Genomic DNA, 26,879 nt, shown 5'->3' with positions numbered 1-26,879 from the left:
CAAAAAGAAAACAAACACAACCCACTACACATCATAAGGTGACTTTCAGCTACTCATCTTTGAATGCAGGTTAACATGTTGTTTTAGAAATTCTTTCTTAAATGTCTTCTAGTAATTACAACCTACAGTTTTCTTTAGATTTCAAACCCTGACACTGCTTCTCTGTTTGAATAGTTCTTCAAAAGGTATTCTGTAAAGGGTTTCCAGTTTTGTGAAAAATTGTCCAAACTGTTATCTCTTAATAATGCTGTCAGTTTTGCCATTTCTGTCATTCCTGTAACTTTCAGAATCCAGTCCTCTTTTGTTGGTATCGTCCCTCCACCTTTATGCAAATAAAATCCTTGCTGCAGTTGTCATATATATAAACAGAGTTCTGCATTGCTTAGGAAAGTCTTCACGCATTATTCCCAACAGAAAGACCTCAGCTTTTTTCAAAATCAATATATTTTTTAAAAAATTGCAGTTCCTTGAGTATTGAATCCCAAAAAGTCACAGCCTCTTTATACGTCCATCACATTTGAAAAAAGACCCCTCTTGCTATTGACACTTCCACCACCTATTTGACACACCTTTATACATCTTTGCCAATTTTTTGGCATTGAATACCATCTATACATCATTTTGTAATAATTTTCTTTCATATTGTAACATGCTGTAAGTTTTAAAACCTTCTTCCACAGTCTTTTGGTGTTTTTAAGTACTGGTAGCCAAGCTTTGTTAATTCTCAGAGGTTCTTCTTTCCTGTTGAAGTTTTTCTTGGTGTTTGTGAATTTCAATGGCCTCCCTGTGCAGTCTGACAAAGTAACCTTCTGAATTGTCCAGAATTTCAGTGTTTTCAAATGAAATGTTATGTCCAGTTTTGTTTAAGACATGTTCCGCAACTGCATGTCTTAAACAAAACTGGACATAACAAAACACTTTATCTGTTAAAGGAGGTAAAGAAAGACAGCGATCCTAATTGCAATCCTAATTAATAAGAAGTTGTTTGATGTTTTGATCCCTGAGACTCTGTGTATAAGTATATATCTTATCCCATACGTTTGTAACAGGCCTCGGGCAGCTTGCAAGTTTGCGCTGCTGAGCCAGTGAGGCTTTTTGTTAGGTGAAATGTGCAGAGAGGCTTTATTTTATGCATGTTGCTTCTTTTTCGTTTTTCATAGTTCAGAACTTTTGACCCTTGCAAGCAGCTGTGGTGTAGCCACCCTGATAATCCCTACTTCTGCAAAACAAAAAAAGGGCCACCCTTGGATGGAACGGAGTGTGCATCTGGCAAGGTACCCCATACTGCTGAATAGAATCGTGGTCAATTTCAATTTTAGTAGAAGACCGGTGCTCCTCCGTGCATACTTTTGTATTCTTGTGTGCATGTGGGCATACAAATGCGAACATGCACGTGCCTGTTTAGGCAATACTACACTTTTCTGTGCACACAACTGTATTAAACTACAGCATTTGCAAGCCAAGTGCATATAAAAACTCTACCCTCACCCACATTGGAATTAGGGGTGTGAAACAAGCACAGTTTGGGATTTGCACCATTGAGAACATATTTTTAAAATCAATACAAAGGTTCCGGGTATTTACAGATAATGATGCAGCAGGGGAATTGAACACTGATCTACTGAGAATCCTCTCTGCATTGCACTGTGAGAAATGTTGCGTCAGCATATGTTTTATACTTTCTAACAGTTTGCTTCTTTTATGTCAGCAATAAAATGCTTCTTCACTTTTGTTCTGACCACTTGAATGAGGATAAAGTTACCGAGTGAGAATAATGTGTTCCAAAATGCAGGATCTGATTTTTGTCAGTTGTAAGCTGTGGGGAACATACAACAACTATCCTTCATGAACTGTATTGGTGGCCCATGTGTTTTTGGAGCCACATTGATCTAAACTCTACTGACACCAGTAATAGTCTTGTCAGTTTGGGTTATAGATCCACCTTCTGAGAGAGGGCTACCAGAGCCATTCTGTTGAGAATTTTAGATCTAGTGAACGTGCATTGATTCCGCTTAGCTGTCATTTAAAATTTAATTCTCAGTTTTTATGCTGTTCTGTGTTGTTTTAAAATGAAATGTTTTAAAATGTCATTCTTTAATGTTTTAATTCTCTGTTGCAAACTGCTTTGACCAACTAGTAGTGGAAATGCAGTCTTTAAATGCAAATTAAATCAGTGATAATAATTTCTTTACACTGTTTTTTTTTTCTACACTGATTTTTTAAACACGAAGGCTTGCTTCATATTGCAGAGCAAATATGTTTATGGTGGCTGTTCTGGCTTAATATTTGTGTTACCCATAGTGAGTATGTAGAATGTAAAGAGCCAGCATGCACCTCTAAACACTCAGGGGCACCAGGCAGAGAACTCCCTAGTGCATGCCCCCTGCATTTTTGGGACAAGAGATATGTTGTTTACACTTGGTACATTTATGATTGCTCATGCTGGTCCAGCCATAGCAAATAGAATTGCTGATTTAGCCTATACTCTACTGTTCTGGTCTTTGCACTTTTTCAAGTAAACACTTCCAGTTTGCAGCCTGGAAAACAGTCAGAGCTAGGATAAGTTCTGTTGACCTCAGTGCCATTTTGTGTTTACCATCTATGCCAGGGAGTAAATCTGGTTCTCCAGAGGTGACAGGCTTATTTCATGAATGCACTGTGCCACCCAGGCCCCCTGAGACCTTTCTTTATTACTTTAAGGTTTCGTGACTTCACAGTCGTCACTGTCCGCCTGACCTATGAGAGTGGGAGAAACAGATTCCGAACCATGTTGTAAAGCCGGGTGCTTCTGTGGCTGTAGAACTGCTCTCCTCACTAACACTGGACAGTTATGAAGAGGCAGGTGTTCAGGTAACCCCTGTTTCTTCTCCTGTTCCAGTGGTGTTTCAAGGGTCACTGCATCTGGAAGACTTCAGAACAGCCTTACAGCCAGGATGGCAGCTGGAGTTCCTGGTCCAAAGTTGGTTCCTGCTCCAGGACTTGTGGGGGTGGGGTACGCTCCCGCAGCAGGAGCTGCAACAACCCACCGTAAGTTTGGTCTTCTGCTAGATAAGCCATTGTTTGGCAGACTGTATCTAGTAGGAGATAAGGGGATGCTTTTCCTTGAATGAGTTCAATCACAAAACGAGGGAGAGAAAAGGGCAAGGAAAGCAAAGCCACACAGAATGGCTAGAGGATTCAAGGAACTTGTCTCCTCTCTTGGGGGTGGTAATTTTTTTGGTATAATTTGGAGTCATAACATAGAATTAGAACTCTAAACAGTGGATGTTATTTCTGAGCATGGACCTGGGTTTGGCACAGGGTTTAACTAATGCTAGAAAATGCTTACCACTTAAGCCTTTTTTGATGAGGACACTCTTGGATGCAGGCGTAATTTTCGAGTTCAAGTTTACTAACCCAAATTTGTTTGGAAAAGTCCAATAAGCTGATTTGGAATATTGGCTTTTTTGGGTTTTTTGAAAATGTCTGGGTCTAATAAATCCAAACCTAAAAAATACCAATGAACATGTTTTGCCTACCCCTAGTGTCACTTGAGTTTGTGAAGTATTTGTTTCAGCTCTAAGGGGAGAGTCAGATTCAAGCAGAGGAAGATATTTTGATAGTAAAGGTTTTTTTAGCCATTGTGGCAAAATTCCTTCATTATGCAGTTTTAGAGCTTATGCATGTATTTTGAATCTGTGTACATAGGGCAGGTGGTAAGTTTTGTTAGTTGAAATAATTGTTATACAAGACATTGTTGGTTGGAGAAGAACTGATTTCATGATTTGCTAAATGGGTAGCGCTGCACTCAGTTGAGGAGACTCCTTTTGGAATCTTGGGGGAAGTGAAACAGTTGAGGGCGAGATAGTTACAGTTTTAAAAATGGCAGTTACAACTGTCAGTTGGGCAGTTACGGGATTGTACTGGTTAAAGCTGAAGAGGAGGGAGTAACGAAGTCTAGGAAGTTGGGGGAAAAAGGCTTTCTAGTTAAAAGGTCACTGTAAAAATTTAGCCTGTTAAGTAGAATATCGCAATCTGTTACAGGTGGTTGAGCCGAGTCAATGAACTCTTTGTGTTAGCTTCTGAATCAGTTCACTTTCTCATGACACTAAAACATATTTTAATAGCAATGTAAGTTTGGGGAGTCTGTGGTTTTCTTCATAATAAATAACTTCCTTTGTAATGAAACTGGTTTAAAGTATCCAGTCAACTTTTTGTGCCTATTACCCACACACAAAAATTCAGGCAGGGAATGATTTATCCCAAAATTGGGACTTTCAGCTTTGGCAAAATGCATGTTCATGTGGGCGTGTGTGTGTGTGTGTGTGTGTGTGTGTGTGTGTGTGTGCGCGCGCGTGCGTGCAGTTTACAGAACAGCTCCAAGTAGTGGTAATGGAAGGAGGAAGCCACAGCTGGTAGTAAGAAGGATGCCAAAAAATGCCCTGCCTGGATCCACTACCCAGTGGACAGTTGACAAAGTGTGGTACTGCTGGCCATTTTGCCACAATTGGTAGCTGGACAAAAATATCTAGCCTCTTGCTATTTGGGAGCTAATTCTTGGATTTGCCCACATGAAACCTGCAAAATTCTATTATTAAAAAAACCCCAAAAGGTTACAACAAAAAGCATTGGGCTGAATGTGGTTTCTAGCTTGTGATATTTTGGGTGGGGGGATAGGAATGTGTAATACAGTCTTGTTTTATTTTCCAGCCCAGCCTATGGAGGGCGTCACTGCCCGGGTGCTACTTATGAGTACCAGGTTTGCAACACTGAAGAATGCCGAGGACCCTATGAAGATTTTCGTGCCCAGCAGTGCTTCAAGCGGAATTCTTACTACACTCACCAGAATTCTAAGCACACCTGGCTTCCTTATGAGCACCATGATGGTAAGCTGCAAAGCATGCAGTCTTAAGAATAGATTGTGAGTTGGCAATGCCTTTATATGTATCTCTGAGAAAATGGAAATGTGTGACTCTTTGAGCATAGCTGGCCCTAGTTTATGCTCTAGGGCACATTGTATATATTAACATATGTATGTATATACATATTAGCATGTTTGACGCTAAACTGACACTGATATGATATCAAGATTGTTAGGGTACTTCCACACTGGTTAGATGTCTGAAAGTTGATGTGCACACAATTAAAGACTCTAGAAAAATCTGAATTTGGAACACTTTCAAAATTGGGAATATGAACGGTAAATCAGAATATTAGGCAACTTCATGTTAACCAGAAAGCTAAAACATGGTTCATATCTAGCCCAAGATGCTGATTACTAGAGAAAGTCTCAACATTGCACATGGGGATGTCAGTCAATAAACACTTGAAATCTGACATTTAACTCTCATTTGAGTGGTAGATAGAAGAGCATCCATCCCAGAGCAAGCCGGGCTGCACGTGGGGAGGTACTTCTGCAGATACTTATATCAGTTCTGAATAGAGGAGACACTATTCCCAGTAGCATCCAACTTGCAGGACACAAACTATGTTTGCTAGCATTTCAGTGAGATCCCTTTTCTCAGATGTTGGAAATCGTCTGACCCTCCTTGTCCTCCAGACTTCCTTCCAATGTAAAAAGCATCGCCCTGTCATACCCTCATCCTTTGCTACTTTTGTGTTGGGAAAGTGTGTGTACCAAAGTTACACAGGGAGAATGAAAGACATGCACACCTGATGCTGCGGCACAAGTGTTGCCTGAGGCAAACAGTCATTCAGAAATAAAACCAGCTGTGACCTAGAGTGCCTCTTAGGAAGATTTGCCCGCTGCATAGCTACCGCTGCTATGATTTCACAATCCATTGTGTTTTCCTCAGTCCAGTGCCTTGCTTGTTTGTTATTCAAACTTCTACTTGATTCCATGTCCTGTTTAGCCTGGGCACAATACTTTCACATTTTGTGCCTGCAGTAAATGATGCAAATTATGTATTTTTGTGTATATTTACTGAACTTCTTTTAGTTATGTTGTTGAATTCCAGATTTTCATTCAGTATGGCTTTGAGTGTACATATTATTTTCTCTGTGTTTATTTTGCCACAGATGCTCAGAAGTGTGAATTGATTTGCCAGTCAGAGGAAACAGGAGATGTGGTATTCATGAACCAGGTTGTTCACGATGGCACCAGGTGCAGCTATAAAGATCCATACAGTGTCTGTGTGAGAGGGGAGTGTGTGGTATGTAACAAAATTTGGATGGCTATCATTTTCCACAGAGTTTGTTGTTTGTTCAGATGAGGGCAAGAGAACAGGCAGAGGGCATTTTTACCATGACACCTTAATCTTCACAGATTTTAACTTTTCAGTACATGTTCCTCTGTTTTTCTCCTTGCTTCAAAACTATCACAGTTGATACAGCCAGGCAGATTGCTGAAGAAACATTCACCTCACAGTTCATCTTACTTTGTTTCAGTTTGACAATGTATTGTTCTTCTGGCTCCAGTTTCTCTTTCCGTGCCTTCATAATTCTTGGCTTCACCTATCCACTGTGCTATTGAATTTGGTTGCGGTAATCCACTTAAGGTAATCCACTTAAGTGTCCAGGGCATCATTAGTCCAAAGTAGCATTGTAAAGACATCATATGTGCAATGCGCTGTTACAGTGTCAAGCCCATCAACTTCCTCCCAATAATCAGACTTGAGTTCACTGAAATTGATTTATTGCATCAGAGTAAATGAACAGGTAATTACCAAAATGGAGTGGCTATTTATACACGAAAATAATTACCAAAGTGGGATGGCTTTTGATACACAAAGAAATATGGAACAAAATATAAGTTTCAGATCAGCACTAATTTAAAATTCCAAACTTTGTATTGAAGAAAAATCAGCAGAATTCTTCTGGGGTATGACTAGTTAAAGAAATATATAGCAGACAGGAGTGTCAGATGGATAGTGGAGGAGTATTCTCTCCCTCTGTCCCAGTCACTGTGTTTGGAGCAGATTAATACCACTGTATTCCTGAGGGCATGGGTGGAATGTCCTTCTAGGTCCATGGTGGCGAACCTTTGGCACTCCAGATGTTATGGACTACAATTCCCATCAGCCCCTGGGCTGATGGGAATTGTAGTCCTTAACATCTGGAGTGCCAAAGGTTCGCCACCACTGTTCTAGGTCATTGTCCTTAGGGCTATACTTTCCTTTTGAAGCAAGCCTCTGTCTTGCTATTGTGCAGTTGGGAGAATGATCTGTGAGAGATTATAGTTGCTTAAGGCCAAATTAGTGGCTGACTGTTGTTAGCTTTTACCTCTTAAATAAAATACTCATTCCACCTAATTTCATTTTATTCCTGTGGCTGAAATTGGCCCACACATATGCCAGAAATGGATTCCTTCACTTCAGTTTTTCTTGCCAGGTTTTGCAGGCCTCCTTGTAATGATATTATTTGTGGTATATTATGTGATCAATAGTATTATAATATTACAGAGGGCTTTTAATAATGTTTAGGTTCTTTATTGTCAAGTGACATGTTTAAGGGATGAAACTGTGCACATTTTGTTGATTGGTAGGAAATTTTGAAACATATTAAAAAAACAAGTGTTTGAATTGAGTTTAGCCACCAGGTAGGAATTGAATTTGGCCACTGATTTTATTAATGCCTTCTGTAAGCACATGGTAATTTCCATGTTTTGTAATATATACCGTTGCAATAAATGTGGATTAAGCAAGTTGACTGTCCTATAAGAAAAATGAGATGTTTCCAAAGAATAAATTGGATTAGCTTGGGGAGAAGCCATCATTAGCGCAATAAGATCATGTCAGTTTGATAAAAATGACTGATGTGAGAGTATGAAAACAAGTATTGCTAATCTCTTGAAACCCAGGTCTGCTCTTAGGAGCGGGAGAGTGGCTGAAGCCTGTTAATGAGGTCCCCATTTTGAAACTATGCCCTTAACACCATTTTTCTGTGTTTTTGTTTCTGTTTTTCATCACTGCAGCATGTCGGTTGTGACAAAGAAATTGGCTCTCTGAAGCAAGATGACAAATGTGGTGTTTGTGGTGGTGACAATTCCCACTGCCGGACAGTAAAAGGAACCTTGGTCAAATCTCCCAAACAGCCAGGTGAGACTACAAATTTAAAATTAATTAAACAAAATCAAGTCAGTGAGTCGGAGAGAGTGATGGACACGTTCATGTGACAGGATGATAGACCAGGTACAAGTGAACAGTGCAGATAGGAATTTACTTTGTATTGTCCTGTCTGGCACAGGGTCCGAGTGATGGGGGAATGAGAACTCATCCGTGGTATTTTGTACATTAGTTAGTCAATAGGCAAGGGATGGATTCCCCCTCTGCTTCTTATACCTGTGAAGATTCTTTGCCAGCAAAAGGGCCATTGGTGAAAAAAGTAGGAGGGGGGGATTTTTGCCGACTTTCCCCCCTCTTTATTGCTTCCATGCCATACATGAGTGCATTTTTGCCCTCATGTATCTCCAAGTCCTCATTATCACCTCATGAAAAAATCTTCTGCCTGTACTTTGCACTGGTGGTGCATAGAATCCAACCTAAGTGGAGGCAATGTGCATTGGCCAAGCAAAGTGCCAAAAAGCCTATTTAATCCATCAGTTTATTCAGGTTACGTGACAGTGCTGGAAGGCCAGCCATATTGACTGGGCATATTGAGTGTATGAAGTGGGGTTGCCAACCTCCAGGTAAAGTTTGAAGATCTCCCGCTTTTGCAACGGATCTGCAGACTACAGAGATCAGTTTCCCAGGAGAAAACGGCTGCTTTGGAGGGTGAACTCTGTGGCTTTGCACCCTGCTGAAGTCCCTCCCCAAACTTTGCCCTCTCCAGGCTCTGCCTACCCCCCAAAACTCCAGATATTTCCCAGCCCAGATCTGGCCACCCTATATATGAGATTTTCTGCTTTTGCTGTCCGTTTGAGTATGTTTTCCATACAGTTCTAATTAATCACATGTGCTTTTCGTGTGTAAGTTCGAATGTCAGTGTACAAGAAATAATATGGTGGTTGTTCTTCAGCCTGTTAGCTCAGGAAACTGTTCACTGCTTTATTGTACCTGAGCTCCGTAGAACTGGAGTCCACTGGGAGAATCATCATTTCGGCATGGTTTGTGTAGTAGGTATTCCCAAGGAATTGAGCACATAAATAAAGTAATATGGTTCAAAAGTACAGCAAAATCCAGAGATAAAATCTTTTTTAAAAAACCCAACAACCTGTTTTTATTTCCTCTCAGTAAAGATTCCTGCAGTGTCAAGGTCTCGTAGGAAGGTTTTGCGGAATTCATATCTTGCTATAGCATAACCCATTTTGAGAATGGCTTCCTTTCTTTGCATTTTGCAGTGGGTACTTTGAAAATGTTTGAGATTCCAGCTGGCGCCAGGCATGTTCAGATTGAAGAAATGGAGCCTGCACCCCATACAATTGGTAAGAACCAACTATGGGCAGCAGGTAGACAGAGAGTGAATCCTGCCTACCACTGTTTATCTAAAGAGGCATTTAACCATCTAGTTCTTAAAAAGAGCTTGTTGAAAACTTGCAGAGTGAAATCCAACTATCAATAAGCATTTAAAAGCTGTGCTCCTTTTCATTGGTGAATGTGAGATGAATAACTCCCCTGTTGAAATCAGAAGGACTGTTTAACTTTAACTGGATTTTATTTTTCTGCAAGCTGTCTTTGGGAGTTAGATTGATCCTTGTTAACTATTTTAGTAACTGTTGACAAATGTCCCAAGTATATAGGGATTTTTCTCTTATCTGTTGTTCTATGTCACTTACATAACAGCTATTCCCATACTTAAATAAAGGCTGCAGGATTGATATACTCAGGTGTGTATAAATGATATTTGCACAGAGTGTGGGTGAGGGGACACATGGAATTAAATTCCAACAAAATATTCTGTACTGCAATGAAAACATTCAGATGTTGTGTTTTTATATCTCACTACTTAAATTCACCCATGAAGTCCAAGATTTGAACCAGCTAATTACAGTGGTCAATTACTGTGTATGATCAGTTCAAGGTATAGATTATCATTTATTATTTCTGTACTGCAGCCTTTGTACAAGATGCTTTAAAGATGAAAGTTCCCAGTTGAATTGGCAAGAGGGAATATAGGAGACACTGTGTGATCCTTTCTTGAGTGGTCATACAATGCTCCTCTGTGTGCTGTACAAACTTGAAGAGGGCAGGTCTTGTAGCCAAATCTCTCTCTCTATCCCCCTCTTGCTTATAGGGAGGGAGAGTGTGTATGTTTTCTTTCCACTCAGAAGCTCTATTAATTCAGAGGATGACTTGAAATACCAGGCAGGACTTGGTATGTCAGAGGTACAAACAAGCCACTTTAAAGGAAATGAAAAGTGAGCTGAAATTTAAACCAGAGGGCACTTGGAACAATAAGAGGGGAGGGGATTTCAGTTCTCTTAGCAGGTGATGAAGGAAATATCTCCAAAATTCAAGGTTTCACAGAAGAATTTTATTAAATTCGAGCAATGTATCTACAATTTCAGTTGATAAGAGTTTACAAATATGGTTTTTATATTACAAGGCCCCCTTTGCTGAGTGTGAGTGGGCAGTTCACTTCATAGTTTTGCTGTCACTACAACAGTTCCCCCTGGGGGACTTGAGATGTGATCCTGGTGTTTCCTGGTTCATGGGGCTCTGAGGTCCTAGTCCTCAGAGTTTAGTAGGGAAGGGAAGTCAACATTCTGGCTCATAGAAACCATGGAAACTGGTACAAATGTATGCAGCACCAAATGAGGTTAAAGAGCTGAAACAACACTAGGTAATCAGTTCTGAATTTCTGGTTGCCATTTTCTGTGCTGAAAGTAAAGCATGTTGATTGAGAGAAAATTACCCCTATGAACTTCTTTTTCCAGCTGTTAAGAACCAGGCCTCTGGCAACTTCATCCTAAATCCCAAAAGCAAAGGTGTTAAGAGCAACACGTTCATAGAAATGGGCTTGGAATGGGAATACACCATTGAAAATAACAAGGAAAGCTTGAAAACCAACGGCCCTCTGCATGAAGCCATCAGTGTGCTGGTGAGTTCCAGAGAGAGGTATTGAGTTGACCTTTTTGAGCACATACAAAGGAACCGACAGGCATGTTTCTCTATGAATTTGTTTGCCGAATTTGCACGGTTACACAACTCCTTAGATATACTTTTAAGACACTGTGCAGTCGTTATTTTATGTATAGCCTTTTACAAAGTGGAGACTGTCAACATCATTACTCTTATTTTACAAATGAGAAGCTGAGGCCAAGAGAGGGTAACTTGGCAACCTTTGAAAGTCACGTTTCCTGTCTTCTAATTTCCTTTCTGATCTCTGGAAAACATATGTGTCCTTTTAAAATCCCTGCTGGTATTTAAAATGTTTCTGAAACTTTGCTCTTTAAACTTGCTCCTGTGCCTGTGCCTGGATCACTAGACATGGCAGGTCTCTGCTTTGGTGTGTGCATTAGTGCTCATTTGCGTGAAGAGGATACAACTTTCGCCCTGCAATGTCTTCCTTTTCCCTCTGCTTCTAGGTTGTCCCACAAGAAGATGATTCTAAAAGCAGCCTCATGTATAAGTACATCATACATGAAGATCTCCTTCCTGTCATTGGCAACAACAATGTCCTCCTGGAAGAAATGGATACCTATGAGTGGGCTCTGAAGAGCTGGTCTCAGTGCTCCAAAGCTTGTGGTGGAGGTATTTTCTTTCCTTCCTTTCCTGCTATAAGAACATAAGAGCCCTGATTGGTCAGATTGACGGTTCGTCAAGTCCAGCATACTGTTTCACACAGCAGCCAACCAGTTGCCCTGGAATGTCTGCAAACAGGCACAGAGACCAAGACCTTCTTTGATGCTGTTTCCCAGTGCTTGTTTTCTGAGATTTGCTTCTCTGAATATGGAGATTCCCTTTAGTCTCCATGATTATATAGTAAGCATTGATTAACCCCTCCAGCATGAACCTGCCTGATCTCCTTTCAGAACTATCAGTGCTCCTGACAATGGGTTCTTCCTTTGGCAGTGATTTTCATTGTTTAATTATTCACTGAGTAAATAAATATTTCATGTTATCTGTTCTGAACCTATTTCCCAACAGACAGGATCTTAGACTTCTATTTATGTATCTTGAGGTACAGTTCCATACAGTATCCATTTGGAAGTTTGTGAAATCGTAATTATTGAGTGAATCAGAGCATTTAAATGGACAAAGTGGGTTTTTGAAAAGTCAAGTTAGAATTTGTTGGCTCTGGATTCTTCTACCTTTATTTCATTGATTTACTCTGCCTTTCTCCACAGTGGGGGCCCAAAGTAGCTCACATGGTTCTCCTCTTCTCATTTTATCCACACAGCAACCCTGTGAATAGGTTAGGCTGAAAGTTTGTGATTGGTCCAAGGTCACCCAACAAGCTTCCATGGCAGAGTGGGGATTTGAACCTTTGTTTCCCAAATCCTAGTGTAAAACTCTAACCACTGTACCTGACATTGTCAGGATGTAGCTATAAGCAATTACATTTCTGGGTTTATTTTCTGGGGACAGCTGGTGCAGTTGATAATATATTCCAGGTAACAGCCCTGATTATAGCTTGAAGTCTTTTTTCCCCTGGAAATTGAATTATTCACTTAAAACACACATACTCTTCCTTTCCCCATGATACCTTTTGATTAAGTACTGTGCACCGCAGGAAAATCCATGGATAATAGTGACCCTGCTGGTCACATGGGATTACAGATTCTGATCTAGTCAATCTTGCTTGCTGCGTGCTGAGAGAGAATGATCCTCAAGTTATTTTTCTTGTCCTTCCCCAGTTTTAAACATACTGTTTACCTTGTTTTATTGTTGCTCCTGTGTTTTGCAGGAATCCAGTACACCAAGTATGGCTGCCGGAGAAAGAGTGACAACCGGATGGTGCATCGGAACTTCTGCGATAATGGCAAGAAACCAAAGCCAATCCGCAGGCGATGTAACATGCAAGAATGCTCTCAACCCCTGTGAGTTCTCCTCTCTTCCCATTATGTCATCCTTCAGCTCTTCCCAAGTTAAATTGTACCATGTAACAAGCCTGGGGCCCCATCCGCACAATCATTTTTGACGTGGAGGAGCCACGGCCTTTCCATCAATATTCTCATGACGCAGCAGTCTTCTGAAATGACCCCTTGTGACAAAGTCTTTCTTGAAAAACTGGGGGGGAAGGGGTAAAATCAAGGGAGAAATTCATCATGTAGCTACTAATGTATTAAACGTGTTCATATAAATAGGCCCTTATATTGTTGCTGACGCTTATTCCATGATGTTCAGAGTGAGATCTGTTTGTAAGTCAGTCCTGTTGCCTACTAACTTTGACAGTGTATTCAGTGAGGAGTGTGCTGCAGGACTCAGAGAAAACATCTGTCTGGTACAGCATTTAATTTTTGGTAGAGGCCAGCTAGAATCTTGAAGCTTGGCCTTGTACTTTGAAATCACAGCCCCTACCAGGTTTGCAACCATGATGGCCTAATTCTCACCGAGGTATTATTGTGGACTGCGATCTAAGAGGGACACACGTTCACCTGCTTACCTATTCCAAATGAATAAATCTTTGCTCACAGAGAATTGGCATGACAGGAGAAGGCTAGACTAAAATAATTTCCCCTGATACATAGTTTTCTACATACCAGGATTTGTTTATTTTTTGTATGGAGGAGCATTTATATGGAGGGTGGAGGAGTGGGTGTGGGGTTTAAGTTTATAATGTTTTTATTGCAACATTTTATTATTCTGATTTTATTGTGAGTCCCCGTCTGCAATCTGAAACACTACCAGCGGAGGCATAGATAAGAACCAGGCAGATAAGTCTTTCCTCGAGGCTGGGCTACAGTTCAAGGGGACTGTGATTCTCTCTGCAGCTGGGGTGCAGAGGAATGGGGAGCCTGCAGCAAGTCCTGTGGCAAGTTGGGAGTCCAGATCAGAGTGGTTCAGTGCATCCAGCACCTCCAGAATGGCACAAATCGGACCGTGCACACAAAGTATTGCCCAGGAGACAAACCGGACACCCGTCGGCCCTGCAGTCGCATCCCATGTCCTGCCCAGTGGAGAACAGGGGCCTGGTCTCAGGTAAGAAGGTGCTGCCAAGGGTGGCTTGCCTTGAGACTTTTGGTCCACTAAGCAATATACTAACATCTCCATCCCCTTCTTACTTCTGTACCACATTGTGGAGCTTCTAGGTCTGGCAACTCTGTTCCCTTGTTACAGCAGGCCTTGTGAAAAGACAGTCAGATGTCATCTTTGCTTCCTGCTCACAGCCTCTTTGTGAAGGTGCTTCTTTCTGGGACTCCCCGTATTGAGCTCCCAGGGAAGTCCGGTGCCTGATTCCTAACAGTCAGCTTTCTGAATGTTGCTTTAGCCTACTAGGTCTCCTTCTCTGCTCCTGCCAACCCCCCTTGTTTATTGCCTGCACCTTTAATGTCCCATTATAACCCTGAGGCTCTGCCCTTCTTTTTGAGCATTATTGTTTCTGAATGCCTCAAACATACTGAAGTACTAAGGCACTAAACATACGGTACTAAGGCACTAAATTAGGCCTAAGTCACCGGCTCTGAGCACCACAGAGCCTGTTGAATTTTTTTGCTGTTGGGGAAAGCCCCAGCTTAGTTTATGGCATTTGTTACAATTGTTATCTTGAAGGAATCAAAAGCATGTTGTGTGCAAATAAACCATGGAACAACGCTGTTTGTTTATGGGTATTAGACATGATGTTCTTGTCTGTTTCACTCTTACAGCAACAGTGTGATCTAGGTTAGGCTGAGAGAGAGTGACTGACCAAGACTATCTAGTTAGCTTTATACCAGAACACTTGCTGGTATTGTAAGAAATCTGTGACCAGAGATGTTAGAGGGATGTGCTTGTAATAGGCTACAGCATTGTTCCACGATTTATTTGCCCATAACATGCTTCTGATTCCTTCAAGAATCCTTCAAGTATTTCAGGTACTTTGTTGTTCCTCAGATAATATTGTTAGAATCCTTAACATCTGAAGTTCATGGTGTGATTTTTTTTTAAAGTACCCATCTGGGGCTTACAGTTGCACAGAAATTTGAAATTCATCTAACTAAAAGATCAGAGAAATTTGTTTCATTGACATTATTCAGAATCCTTTCCCAGTAAGACTCAAGGCAGATTACACAGTGTAAACAGAATCAGTATGATAACATTTAATAAGCAAAGTAATAGCACTAGGAATTACGGGGTGGGGCGGGGCAGTGTGAGCTCCCATCCTTTGACAGAAGGTTATTTTGAAATGGAACTACTATCTGAACGAAGCATAAATAATGAGTATGTCATGTTAAATGATGTAGAACGTGGTGTTGCCTCAGCAGATACACACTGCAAAGTCCTGAACTTTGAAGAGGCAGCCCTGTTTCCTTTCTAAAAATGCCCCCTGAACAATTCTGTTCTTCACAGTTTGTGAAATGCCAGCAGTGTGGGAGTGTTCCTGATCTCCTCTGGCAAGTCGTTCCACAGGATGGGGGCTGCTATAGGGAAAGCATCCATATGGGCGCTTTGTGGATATTGCCTTTGCTGGTATCTGCAGGAGGCCCTGAGCAACGTTGATGTGGTGGGACACAGGTATAGAGGCAGTGTTGCAAATATGAAGGTCTAAGACCATAAAGCACTTTGTATTTGATACCCCATACTTTATATACTGAGGTCAGGATGTCATCTTTGGGCAGTTAACGGAGTGACTACAGAATTGGTGTAACAAGCTTCCTCTGCTTCATTCCTGATAAAACTGAACTGCAGCATTCTGCTTCAACCGGAGTATCCAAATTGATTTGGAGGGGAGACCTATGTAGATAGCATTAGAGTAGTCTAGTCTTGATGTTACTGTGGCATCGATCCAGGCGGCCAGATTGGCTGAATCACAATAGGACTTGCATCTTCCCCGTTAAGTTGGGAAAGCAGCATCAACTATGGGAGACAACAACCTTTGCTGTTGAGATGAGGGGAAGTTTTGCTGTCAAGTCACAGCTGACTTACGATGCCCTTCAGAGGTTGTTTGCCATTGCCTCTGCCTCTGTGTCATGACCCTGGTAATTCTTGGAGATGTTCTATAGAAATACTTGCCAGTCGAGACTGAGAGTTTGTGACTAGCCCAAGGTCACCCCCAGCAAGTTTCCATGACAGAGTGGGAATTTGAACCTGAACTTCCCAGATCCTAGTCTGGCACTTTAACCATTACACCAGGGTTACTGTTGCCCCTGAGGTAATGTATGTGTGTTTTTCCTCTGTGCTAGTGTTCTGTCAGTTGTGGAGAAGGCATCCAGCAGCGCCAGGTGGTCTGCAAGTCTGGTGACAGCATTGGCCAGTGTGAAGGTGAGAAGCCAGAGACCATCCAAGTTTGCAGAACGCCAGCATGCCCAGGTGAGACTGGAATTGTGCAACTATGAATGCCCATGTGCAATGGGCATAAAATGACTGAGGCATTTTTTGAAAAGTGTGCTTGAGGATCATAATGCTTGTTAACGCATAGCAAATAGGTTTGTTTGCACTTTGGACAGCACACATGCATATTATTCCTAAGGAACTGTGGCAGCCAGAACCTATTGCCACCAAGAGAAGCAAGTGTTCAGGACTGGCCAATGTACCAGGCAACAGGTTAGAGGGAAAAGTAGAGTTGCCCCACATGAAAATTGTAGGGATTAACTACTGTAGGCCATGCTAGCTTTAGTTTAAAGCTGGGCATGTAAATCATAAGCCAGAGGACATTTTATTCCTCATTTTTTTCCTGGCTTCCAGCACCTGAAATATTACACATTCCTTTAGTATTCCTGGGACTAGATGTTACTGGTTGGAGTATTTTTTTTCTGAATATGTCTGGGATTTGATGCTATTTTTGGCCATCAGAATTTTGGATGGCAGATGTATGAGTTAAAATGCATTGAGGTCTGTGCTTTGCCATGCTAAACCCTCACCAAAGATTGAGGAGTGTTACAAGAATAGTCTACAGAAGACCCATGTGACCATAAATTATTTAACTCAGCATTGTGACCCAGACACTTTGGCTTACTTTTATACCTCCAGGAAAGCTGTCAAGTACTACAACAAATGCTGATGTCAGTGATACTGTGACTCCTAAAGTCCCATGGGTGCCACAGGAGAGTGCTAAAAACCCAGTTATGAAGATATCATCAAGTAAGTGCAGTTCTTCTTCTGAATTTTGCATGGGAATAATCATCTGTTTCTCCCTCAGAAATAGTCTGCTGGCCATTTAGCAGAATCATTGTTGGGGCTTTGATAGTTTGTGCTTCCATGCTGCTAACTTCCTGCATTGTCTGCATAGTCTCTCAGGGAAAGAAACACTGATTGGCCTGCTGGTTGTAAGCATGGAAAGCCGCCATCTTGGTTAGGCCCTTCTTCTGCCATGTCATATTAATGCTGCAGTCGAAGTTCAGTGAATGGAAATCAATATATAGAAGAAGAAGAAGAAGAAGAAGGAGAGTTTGGATTTATATCCCCCCTTTCTCTCCTGTAGGAGACTCAAAGGGGCTTACAACCTCCTTTCCCATCTCCCTTCACAACAAACACCCTGTGAGGTGGGTGGGGCTGAGAGAGCTCCGAAAAGCTGTGACTAGCCCAAGGTCACCCAGCTGGCATGTGTGGGAGTGTACAGCCTAATCTGAATTCCCCAGATAAGCCTCCACAGCTCAATATATCCATCCCTTTTCAAATGCAATACTCCACACTGAATGCAGCTCACCAGCCATGCATGTAATGTGATCTGCTACACTTATCTCCTACTTATCTGTCTAGTACACCTCAATGTTCCCCTTCCTTCAAGGAGTTCAGGGTGGCATACATGTTGCTCCCCTCCCCACATCATCCTCACAACAGCCCTGAGAGTGAGCGACTCGCCCAACGTCACCTAGCAAGCTTCCATGCCAGTGTCAGGATTTGAACTTAAATCTGACAGATTCTTGTCTGGCTTTGCAGTCAGTATATCACACTGGCTCTGGGCAACCCCTTTCTGTTGCTTTCCTGCCTGAAACTGCAAAAGCAGAAAGTGTATATAGATTCTGGGGAGCTGCATCTGGCTTGATGAATCACATATTTTCCCAGCCTGCGGTAAATAGAAATGAAATAGAAGAAATAACTTTTTGCACCTTGATAAGCCAGAATCAGAATTTTGCTCCTGTGATTGCTAATGACTGTAGCCAACATACTCTTATGACGTGAGTGCTTGTAATTCAGTAAATAAGTCATCCTGTGGAGAGGCGGGTTTGTGTAGCATAGGGAGGCAGGAAATCCTCCCTCATCTTACAATAATTGAATAAGATGGAAGTCTTCAGCTATCCTGTTGCAGTCTCAGTTTAGGACTACTTTGTGCTCAATATCCATGCAAGAGCTTAGAAAGCATTGCTTGCACATGGAGCACTGATGAGTATTCAGGTGCCATCTAGTGTTTTTTAACTTATCTGCAGCTGACTTTAGCTACTGTGGTATCCAAGGGCTGTCTCTGTATAGTGCGTAAGTGGTTTGCTTGCCTGCCTGTCTTTTAATCAGTCTTCATCCTTGTTTCTCCCTAACTTCTACATTCCTCTCTTTGTCTTCCCTTCTTAGCTCCTATGCCAACATGTCGCAGTTGCAAACATACCCATAAGTCTAATGTAACTTGGCACATGTTGTCATGCGCCTTGTCTCCTGTAAACTGTGACGAATGCAGTGGTTGTCTCTGCCCATGCTATCATTTTGAATCCTCATTGCCTGTGTCTCAGATGAGCTGCTGTTTTGTTACAAACAAGACACAGGCCTTGCAGCTCTTAACTTGTAATGCAGGAAGTGCCAGAGCCCAGGGAGAGCACTTGAAGATTGATGCAAAGCCCCACACTTCCGGGTCCCGAGTGAAACTGCTCTACAAAGCCATCGTGTGGATATGGAGGAAAGTCACCTCATCCGTACCCCCTGTATCTCTGGTGCCCTGGACCACTTGCCTCAGAGGGATTGCTACACATATGGCTGGCTTCAATTGATGGCTATTCTGCAGGGCTTGAGGTCCTGTTGACTATGGCTTTGTTCTCTATCACTTTGTATTTCTCTCCCTGCTGGTAACTATTGCTACTATGTATGTAATATTTAAAGTATATGTCACCATCCTGCAGCAGTGCTCAGAGCAGTGTAGGAACTGAACCTAGTTGTGTTTATGTGGTGTGTAACCTGGGGATTTGTTTTCACAGCAACACAGTGTCAGCATTTACAAGCCATCTGTGTGCTTCACTTTGATGTCACAATGGATGTGGTGGCAGTTTGCCGATCTGATAGATGAATATCCTCGCTCTACTTACAAAACTTCTCTTTGTAACTTTTCTTGTTTTCAGAGGAGCCTTGCCTTGGAGACAAGTCCATATTCTGCCAGATGGAGGTCTTGGCTCGCTACTGCTCCATCCCTGGCTACAACAAGCTCTGCTGTGAATCCTGTAGCAAAAAGGTCTCTGCCACCAGTCAGCCACCCAGCATCAACCAAGGTGCTCTGGAGGCTGGAACACAGGGGGCTGTTGTGCTTCCCAGCCCTCTCCCCCAAATGCCTTTCCACCCCACCGTTGCAAGCCATCTGCAGAGGATAAAAGGCACAGTTTCCAAAGAGACAGAGGCAGCCCGTGTCCCCCTAGCTTCCTCATCTGCCCTTGGTTCCTGTCAGGCTAAGACTGCTTCACAGTCTCAGGGAAGTTCCAGCAACAGTTCTTCGAAAGATGAGACATCAAGACTTCTACCTCCTACTCGACAAACGATGGCAGGGCGGAGTCCTCCTAGAGACCTCCAGGGCAGCTTGGCTTCCCGACTCTTATCTACATCACAAAGACAAAGCAAATTTCTCCTTCTCCCTCAAGATGCAGCAGGACGAAGGAAGGGCATCACTGAGTCTAAACAGTCAGCTAGCAACCTAAGGACATCCTCCCCTATAGGGACATGAGAGGGAGTTTCTTTTTCAGGAATCTTATCATGCTCTGTTTCCTCACAGTTTACATGGGGCGAAGCCACCACATTTCTGGGCCCCTTTCCAAAACGGAAGGAATAGCAATTTCAAACTACAGTCATGTTAATTTCATAACACCAGCCTGCGATTTTTTTTCTTTTTTAAATTTTATTTTATCTTATTGTCTGTGGCACTTTTAAAATGCTTTTATTTAAAAAAAGAAAAGAATTTCAAAGGAAGAGACACGTGGGGGGAAAAAAGACTGTAGCAGCCATTCCTTTGCAAACAAACCACCGTGAGCTATTAAATGCACAGAACTTATATAGCCCAAGTTCAGAACAAGGCTTGAATCAGCCAGACTTTTTTTTTCAAGGGTGCTACAAACAGATTTTCAAGCAATAAGGTTTTCAAAATGCCAAGAGGTCCTGTTCATTCCTGCTATGATTCCAGCCACTAGGAGCATGGTGGGCTCTGAAATGGTGCTGCACATGTCACTATTCTAGTCCTTCTTATGGTGGACTTGAAGCCTGGCATGTCTTGGTGGCAGGAGGCCCTGAGAACTGATGTTTGTCATGGAGGGAGAGCGAAGGAAACATAACTTGGAGGGCAAGGAGGGATTGTTTGGCCTGGCAGCCCTCTGAACCAGTTCTCCATTGTCCACAGGTTGCTGAGGTGCTGTGTTGAGACTCTTGGGAAAGGCGATGTCTAATTTCACAGCTCACATTGAGTGTCTCTTGAACGGTGTATTAATTACAAGTATTGGTTTCTTTAAAACCAGCACTCTCATTTTGGGACAGGAGGGCCTCTGTATAGCATGGCAGTGATGCTTGCCAGTCACATACAGGGAGACTATATGGTGAAAGACAGAGCTTTGCAGAATCAGGCCAAGTATCCAGCTACTCCAGCATCTTTTCTCTGACATTGGCCATAGAGAAACTGACGCGGTGGGAATCATTCATTGTTTGCCCCCATTTTCTGCCTGGTTAATAGCATTCATCCCTGAAATGACTGTAAGTGAAAAAACGTGTGTGTGGGGGGCGGGAACTGAATGCAGAAACAAAACGCTGTCAAATACCTCCCTGTTTAAGGAACGATACTCCTGTGAAGAATATGGTTGGGTACCTTTCGCCTCTAACGCGCCTCTTCATTTCACTTTCTAGTTAGCGTTTGAAGGTATTCTCTTGCATTTTTGAGGTGCTATTTTGGACTCTGCTGAGATGGGCAGTGGCCCTGGCCTCAGTGAAATATGGCCAGCATTGGGATGGTAAATAAGGAAAATAGTACAGTTACCTTCTCAAACAGCTCTGAAATGATATTTATCCACGAACGATACATGCTGCTGTAAATAGCTTTGGCAGTATCTGAAGATATAAACCACATTGTGCTGAGCAGTGGTGGCAGCAAAAAGCTGGAAAATGGTAAGATAGTAAAAATGGCTTCTATGGAACTCCTGGATAGTGTTTGTCCTACTACTGTAGATGTCAACATAATTTTTTAGCCAGGAGCCAGAGGCAAGCTACCAGACCAATTTAATGTTAATGTTAATCCCTGCCCACACACTTAAGGGTCTCCATTTTCCTTTAAGTACGTTTACACCAAATGACATCCGAAGGGCTTTATCTATCCTTTCTCAGACGCTTTTAAGCATCACCACAGGTGTAGTCTCAGGGATCAGGACAGCATTGTGCAATGCCCATTGGACCACACGAATCTTACCCCGCAGCGCATCTGCACACTTTTAAAAAGAACTAGAGATAAATACTTCTTACATAGCTTCAACAGGACAAAGGTCCTAATGTGGACATTGGCTGTTTCCACACAGGTTATTATTAGCCCTGTTTTTGATGCTGGTATGAAACAGGGTTTTCCCTGCTTCACCATAGAGTTGTGGCACATTCATGAACCTCCTGAAGTTTCACTGGCTTTTCCTCAGTCTTTGCCAAATGTTGGGAGAGAGGGCAGCAAAGTCTTGATGGTTATTATGTGGGTGGAAAAGTTCAGGTTTTCCTGCATCCCTCCCTGTGATTTTTCTCCACAGCAGTGATTTCCTCCACCAGCTCCTAGGGAGCTTTTTTTGTTTTCTAATTGGCAACTGAATACCATTAAATTGATATAATGCTGTAACAGTATGTGTAATAAAGATGTAACAGTCAATGACCAAATGCAATAGGTGTAGTAGATTCTCAAAATGTCCAGGTTTCATTTTTTTAAAAAGTTTGTCTCTAGAATATCTTGTTGCAGAAATATAAGGAGAAAGACATATTTCCACAACTGAAGGGGCTAGAGATTTCCTTTAAAAAAAATGAAAGCTGGGAATTCAGAGAACTTGTTACTTATAATGTTATGTTTATATAACAGTATTCAATTGCTATTTTTGAAACCCTGAAAAGGCCCTGGTTGTCTGGGGGAGGGGAAAATGACTGCTGGTAAAGGGGAAGCTATGGGGCAGAGAAACTATGGGGAAGTTTGTCATGTGGAAGCCCTGTTGGTGCTCTACTGTGTTGCCTGACCCCATGTGGAAATCACCATTGTAAGACCTGGAAAACAAATGGTGGCAGGAATTCTGATGAGTGTCACTCTTTTTCTAAACTCAGATACAGGGCAAATCTCTGGAAAGGTGGCATGTCTGCTCTCCGAAAAAGAGAGGCACATATTTTAAAATGCATCATTTAATGTTTAGGAAATGTAAATTATTCTCTCCACATTATCTGCTATCGTAGGTTATACAGGCTCTGTTATATGTTACAGTGAATGCACATATGTCCTGCACGTATGCGCGTGATCTGTTTTGTAGAAGAGCCAATGTGTGTTCACTTTACAAGTGAAACTGCGGACTAGTAACTGAATAAATGTGGGGTTTGAATAACATGTTTAGTTGTACATGTGTTCAGTGTAACACGAGAATCACCCAACAGACATGTAAAGAAAAAACAAGCGTACACTGTACATTGATTGTATGTGTGTTCACTGTAACTTGTCAACAGGGTTACAGAAATGGTCTTTGCAGTGTAAAAACAGGAATTCGTTGTACAAAATTGAGGAGACGGATAAGGGATCGAGAGTGCAGAAATCCTACACATATGCCAAGAGCTGAAAAGTTGGTTATAAATGTGGGGGTTTCAGCCTTCCTGGACATGTTTAGCTTCTTCAGTGCCCACTTTGTCTCCCAATGTTCTTTCCCTCGCCCTCTATTGCCCTCTAATTTCTCTGGACCAACACCCAGTGTTCCCTTCCTATATTCCACTGCTCCCTTTGCCCTGCTGCCACCTGAGGTCCTTGTTTTCTTCTTCCCTGGGGCCAGTCTGCTCTTCCCCTGTCTATGATTTGAGCAGCTCACCTAACAGCAGATAGGCAATGACCCTTCTGTCCACTCTGTCCCAGTACAAACTTATGAAAAATTTGTCAAGATGCTGTTGCCCCTCCACATCAGGAAATCAGTGAGCGCATTGCACTGTAGATGTTGAATACTATCTAGCTGCTAAAAATCACCTGAATAAGCCAGTAAGGACTTGCTAGACTGTATAACACTTCAAATGTTTTGTTGCTGCATGCTCTGATAAAGCCAGTAAGGCTCATGTCTGTAGTCCAGCCAATCCCAACTCTGTGGTGGGGCACGTTAGTATGCCACGACGGAGACCCTTAACCTGCCACAGGGAAAGTAAACAAAGGTTCTTGAGGAATTATGTTGCATCTCTGTTGTGTCTCTGCATGATGTACTGTCCTGCACCTGCCTTTTCCCAATCAAACTCTGCGGATTGTAGGTAATTGCCATGTTTTTGCCCTGAGTGTGATTGAACCATTTAGCCACTCCCAATACATAAATATGGGGAAATGACCCAGTGTACAACCTCTGGAGGCAGGGGAACATCATACCTGGAGTTCCTGAGGTCTTGAGATTACAAGCCCAGTCACAGTTTCCTCATGCCAGTTACTTTTATCAATAGACCCCTAAAGTTGTGGTTCACTTCATCAACCTTAGGGTCACACTGTGTTACATAGGAGAAGATCCACGACACTGCAAATTGCCTCTTCTGCTTTTTTCTCCTACCAGCAACCTCCTCCCATTTCCTCTTCCCAGCTTCACACCTTGAATTGAGCTGCGTCCTCTTCTCCTCTGTTCCCTGCCCTGCCTCAAAACACCCAGAGAGCCTTTGTTCTTCCACCCTGGCTTACTCACTGCCATCACACCCTTTGAGCTTCCCTGGGCTGACTGCAAAGACTGCCCTTGGTCCCAACCTGTTCCATCTGGCTGAGCCTTGCTGCTGGGTGAAGGGCCTGTTCTGCCCCATCAGACAGTTTGTTTCTGGGTAACCTGCCACACCAACCTCCCAAGAGGCTGTGTATGCAGGAACATGGGCGTTACAGTCTACTATGTATATTACCTACTCTCTTCTGTGGTTTAAAATATGAAAATGAGTGAAATATGTACCTCAGAAATCAGAAGAGAAGTGTACTTCAGCTATAAGACACTTAAGAACACTGCCTTCGCTTCAAGCCTTTTCTTGGCCTACAGAATTCTGGTTCTCCCATCTGACTGGACCCAGGGGTGAAATAATGGTTTAGTTTTCATGCTCCACGAAGTGCCAGTTGTGTCTCCCAGTCAGCGTCCTGGCCTTTCTGGTACGTTGGAGGTTAAAGAGGTCTTCCACCTGCTTGTTCCACAGGCAGCTTTAACCCCTGATTTGAGATGGATGGATGTGTATGCTATATATATTATCAATGCCTGTAGCAATTTAGATTTATATAGTTGCATGATCTGTGTATAATGCCAGTGTGGATGCAGGTGAAAAAAATGAAGGCAAAGAATACACCCACAACTGTCCATTTTGTTGAGTAAACTGCCCCAGAATCCCAACCCCTATGACTGCCAGTCTGTGTAGCAGACAGGACTCTTTATAGCTGAGTGGAGGGAGACCTGCAAAAGGGGAAGGAAGGCTGTAACAATCATGTCTTTATCTCTATCCATTGAAATATGTACGTAGAACATACCTGTGGAAAGAACCCAGGACTACTTATGCACTTCAGTTCTATTTGTGCACTCCAATGAGCATGCAGAGGCCCAGGGCAGGACTTGCATTTGTGATTCCTTTTTCCCTTGTGCACATTCTCCCCGCCCCGCCCCCAACTTAAAACATTTGAAAAGGGCTTAAAGCGTTTCCACGCAGCAGCACTGGAGCCAATTTTGGCTGTTGAAGAGTGGCCAAAAGCCAGATGGAAGACTGACAAATAAATGAACGGTGGTCTTACCTGGTGGTAGTGATATTGTGATAGCTCTTACAGGGAACACAGAACTATCTTGGATTGTTTATTATGTAGAACATAATGGTAAGGAGCGACTTTTTAAAAAGCATTAGTTTACTTGAGGGGTAAACAAGATTAAGACACTCTTGAAGTGTATATCTTGGAATAGAGATCTATCATCTGAGCGGAGTTCTTACTCTCAGCTGTTGATTCGGCACCATCTCCATCCTCTGGCGTTTCCTTAGTTTACCTTGGTTGACCATCTTTTAGTCATTCTGAGTTCTAGGTTTACTTGCAATGGAGCATTCACTGCCAGAAATGGCGTCGTTCCTATGGTGCTACTATCTTGCTCTCTGCTGTGAGTGGCTGCAGTAGCTCCAGGACATCATCGTATAAAGGTAAAAATCAGGCAAAAAACCCAGCTCCTTAAAACTTATTTGTAAACGTGGCCATTTCCACACAGGTTATCTGCTCTGGATTTAATGCTGTTGTCCTGCTTCTCCACAGTATTGTGGTGCATTAGTGCACCTCTTGTGGTTTTCCTGACTTTTCTCCAGTTCTTCTCAAACCTGCTTTGCTCTGATCACAGTAAAGATCACAGTAAAGGGTGGATTTTCCCATGCATATGGCAACCATTTCTCTTGACATCCCCCCCACCCATCAACCATTTTCTCTCTCCAAACCCCAGCAGAAGTTTTTAAAAAATTAGCACCAGAATATTGTAGCACTATACTGTTGTAACAATCTGTACAAGGTTCTCTTCTCAACTTTCAGGGTTGTTGTTTTTTTAGTAAGGGGGAAAGTATATTGCTGCAGTGGCTCCCAGAAAGAGAGGAAATTGCATTCACTTTCTATAATTGCATTATAGAAAGTGAACAAGTTTGCATTTTGGCAGCAATGGCATAGTGGTTAAGCAGAGATGCACTCTAATCTGGAGGACTGGGTTTGATTCCCCGCTCTGCCACTTGAGCTGTGGAGGCTTATCTGGGGAACTAAGTTAGCCTGGGCACTCCAACACGCCAGCTGGGTGACCTTGGGCCAGTAACAGCCCTTCGCAGCTCTCTCAGTCCCACCCACCTCAAAGTGTTTGCTATGGGGGGGGGGGGAGAAGATTGTAAACCCCTTTGAGTCTCCTTACAGGAGAGAAAGTGGGGGGAGGGGTATAAATCTATACTCTTCTAATTATGACAACAACAATTAGTTTAGGAAGTCTCTCACAGAGAGAAAAATAACATGTTTCTTTGCTCCTTCAGCAGCTGCTGTGACAGAAAGTTAAGTCTAAATAGATTATTTTCATTTTAAAGGAGGTTTGCTCCTGAACTAGAAATACTCTGATCCTTACTCCACTTTACACACTTAAGTGTAAAACAACACTTAACAGCTTCTTGCACCTATACCACATAAGCACCTGTATAGTAGCTGGGATGGGATTTGCCAATTTGTCATCTTAACCATTATTTCCAGGAGCGTTCCATAGTGTTGATTTTCACCTTTGGAGCTTAGTTAGAAGCCCCAATGCCCATAACAAGGCTAAGCACTTAAGGGAATTAACTGTAATGAGGAGTCCAAGGACACTGGTACCACCAAATGTTGCATTAGATACACCGACGCTTCCCTTTCAAGAAAAAGGTGGGTGAATCATACTGTTACAATGCAAGAAAGTGTCCCTTATATGAGCTATTTGTGCAAACAGGTGGAATGGGGTGTTGGTCATTTACCTATCAGGTTGCAGTTGCCAGGAAGAATGCATCCACTGACCTGGA

General features: G+C 42.4%; 1 protein-coding gene across 5 annotated transcripts in view; it reads left to right on the top strand.

Annotated features, from left to right (window-relative positions):
* Positions 1–23,555, top strand: part of ADAMTS14 (ADAM metallopeptidase with thrombospondin type 1 motif 14) — an 81,262-nt gene extending 57,707 nt beyond the window's left edge. For all 5 annotated transcript variants that reach the window (XM_048506462.1, XM_048506461.1, XM_048506460.1 and 2 more), the window contains 13 exons: positions 1,161–1,274; positions 2,879–3,027; positions 4,690–4,865; positions 6,019–6,152; positions 7,913–8,036; positions 9,278–9,361; positions 10,814–10,977; positions 11,465–11,630; positions 12,787–12,919; positions 13,814–14,021; positions 16,202–16,328; positions 16,989–17,099; positions 19,280–23,555. In XM_048506462.1, coding sequence (XP_048362419.1) covers positions 1,161–1,274; positions 2,879–3,027; positions 4,690–4,865; positions 6,019–6,152; positions 7,913–8,036; positions 9,278–9,361; positions 10,814–10,977; positions 11,465–11,630; positions 12,787–12,919; positions 13,814–14,021; positions 16,202–16,328; positions 16,989–17,099; positions 19,280–19,872 — 2,283 coding nt within the window. In that variant the 3' untranslated portion in view covers positions 19,873–23,555. The remainder of the gene's footprint in view (positions 1–1,160; positions 1,275–2,878; positions 3,028–4,689; positions 4,866–6,018; positions 6,153–7,912; positions 8,037–9,277; positions 9,362–10,813; positions 10,978–11,464; positions 11,631–12,786; positions 12,920–13,813; positions 14,022–16,201; positions 16,329–16,988; positions 17,100–19,279) is intronic.
* The last annotated feature ends 3,324 nt before the right edge of the window (positions 23,556–26,879 follow it).

The sequence above is a fragment of the Sphaerodactylus townsendi genome, linkage group LG08 (assembly GCF_021028975.2).
Source record: "Sphaerodactylus townsendi isolate TG3544 linkage group LG08, MPM_Stown_v2.3, whole genome shotgun sequence".
Lineage (NCBI taxonomy): Eukaryota > Metazoa > Chordata > Lepidosauria > Squamata > Sphaerodactylidae > Sphaerodactylus > Sphaerodactylus townsendi.
Note: the sequence above shows the minus strand (reverse complement) of the source record. Positions and strands in the feature narration are given on the sequence as shown.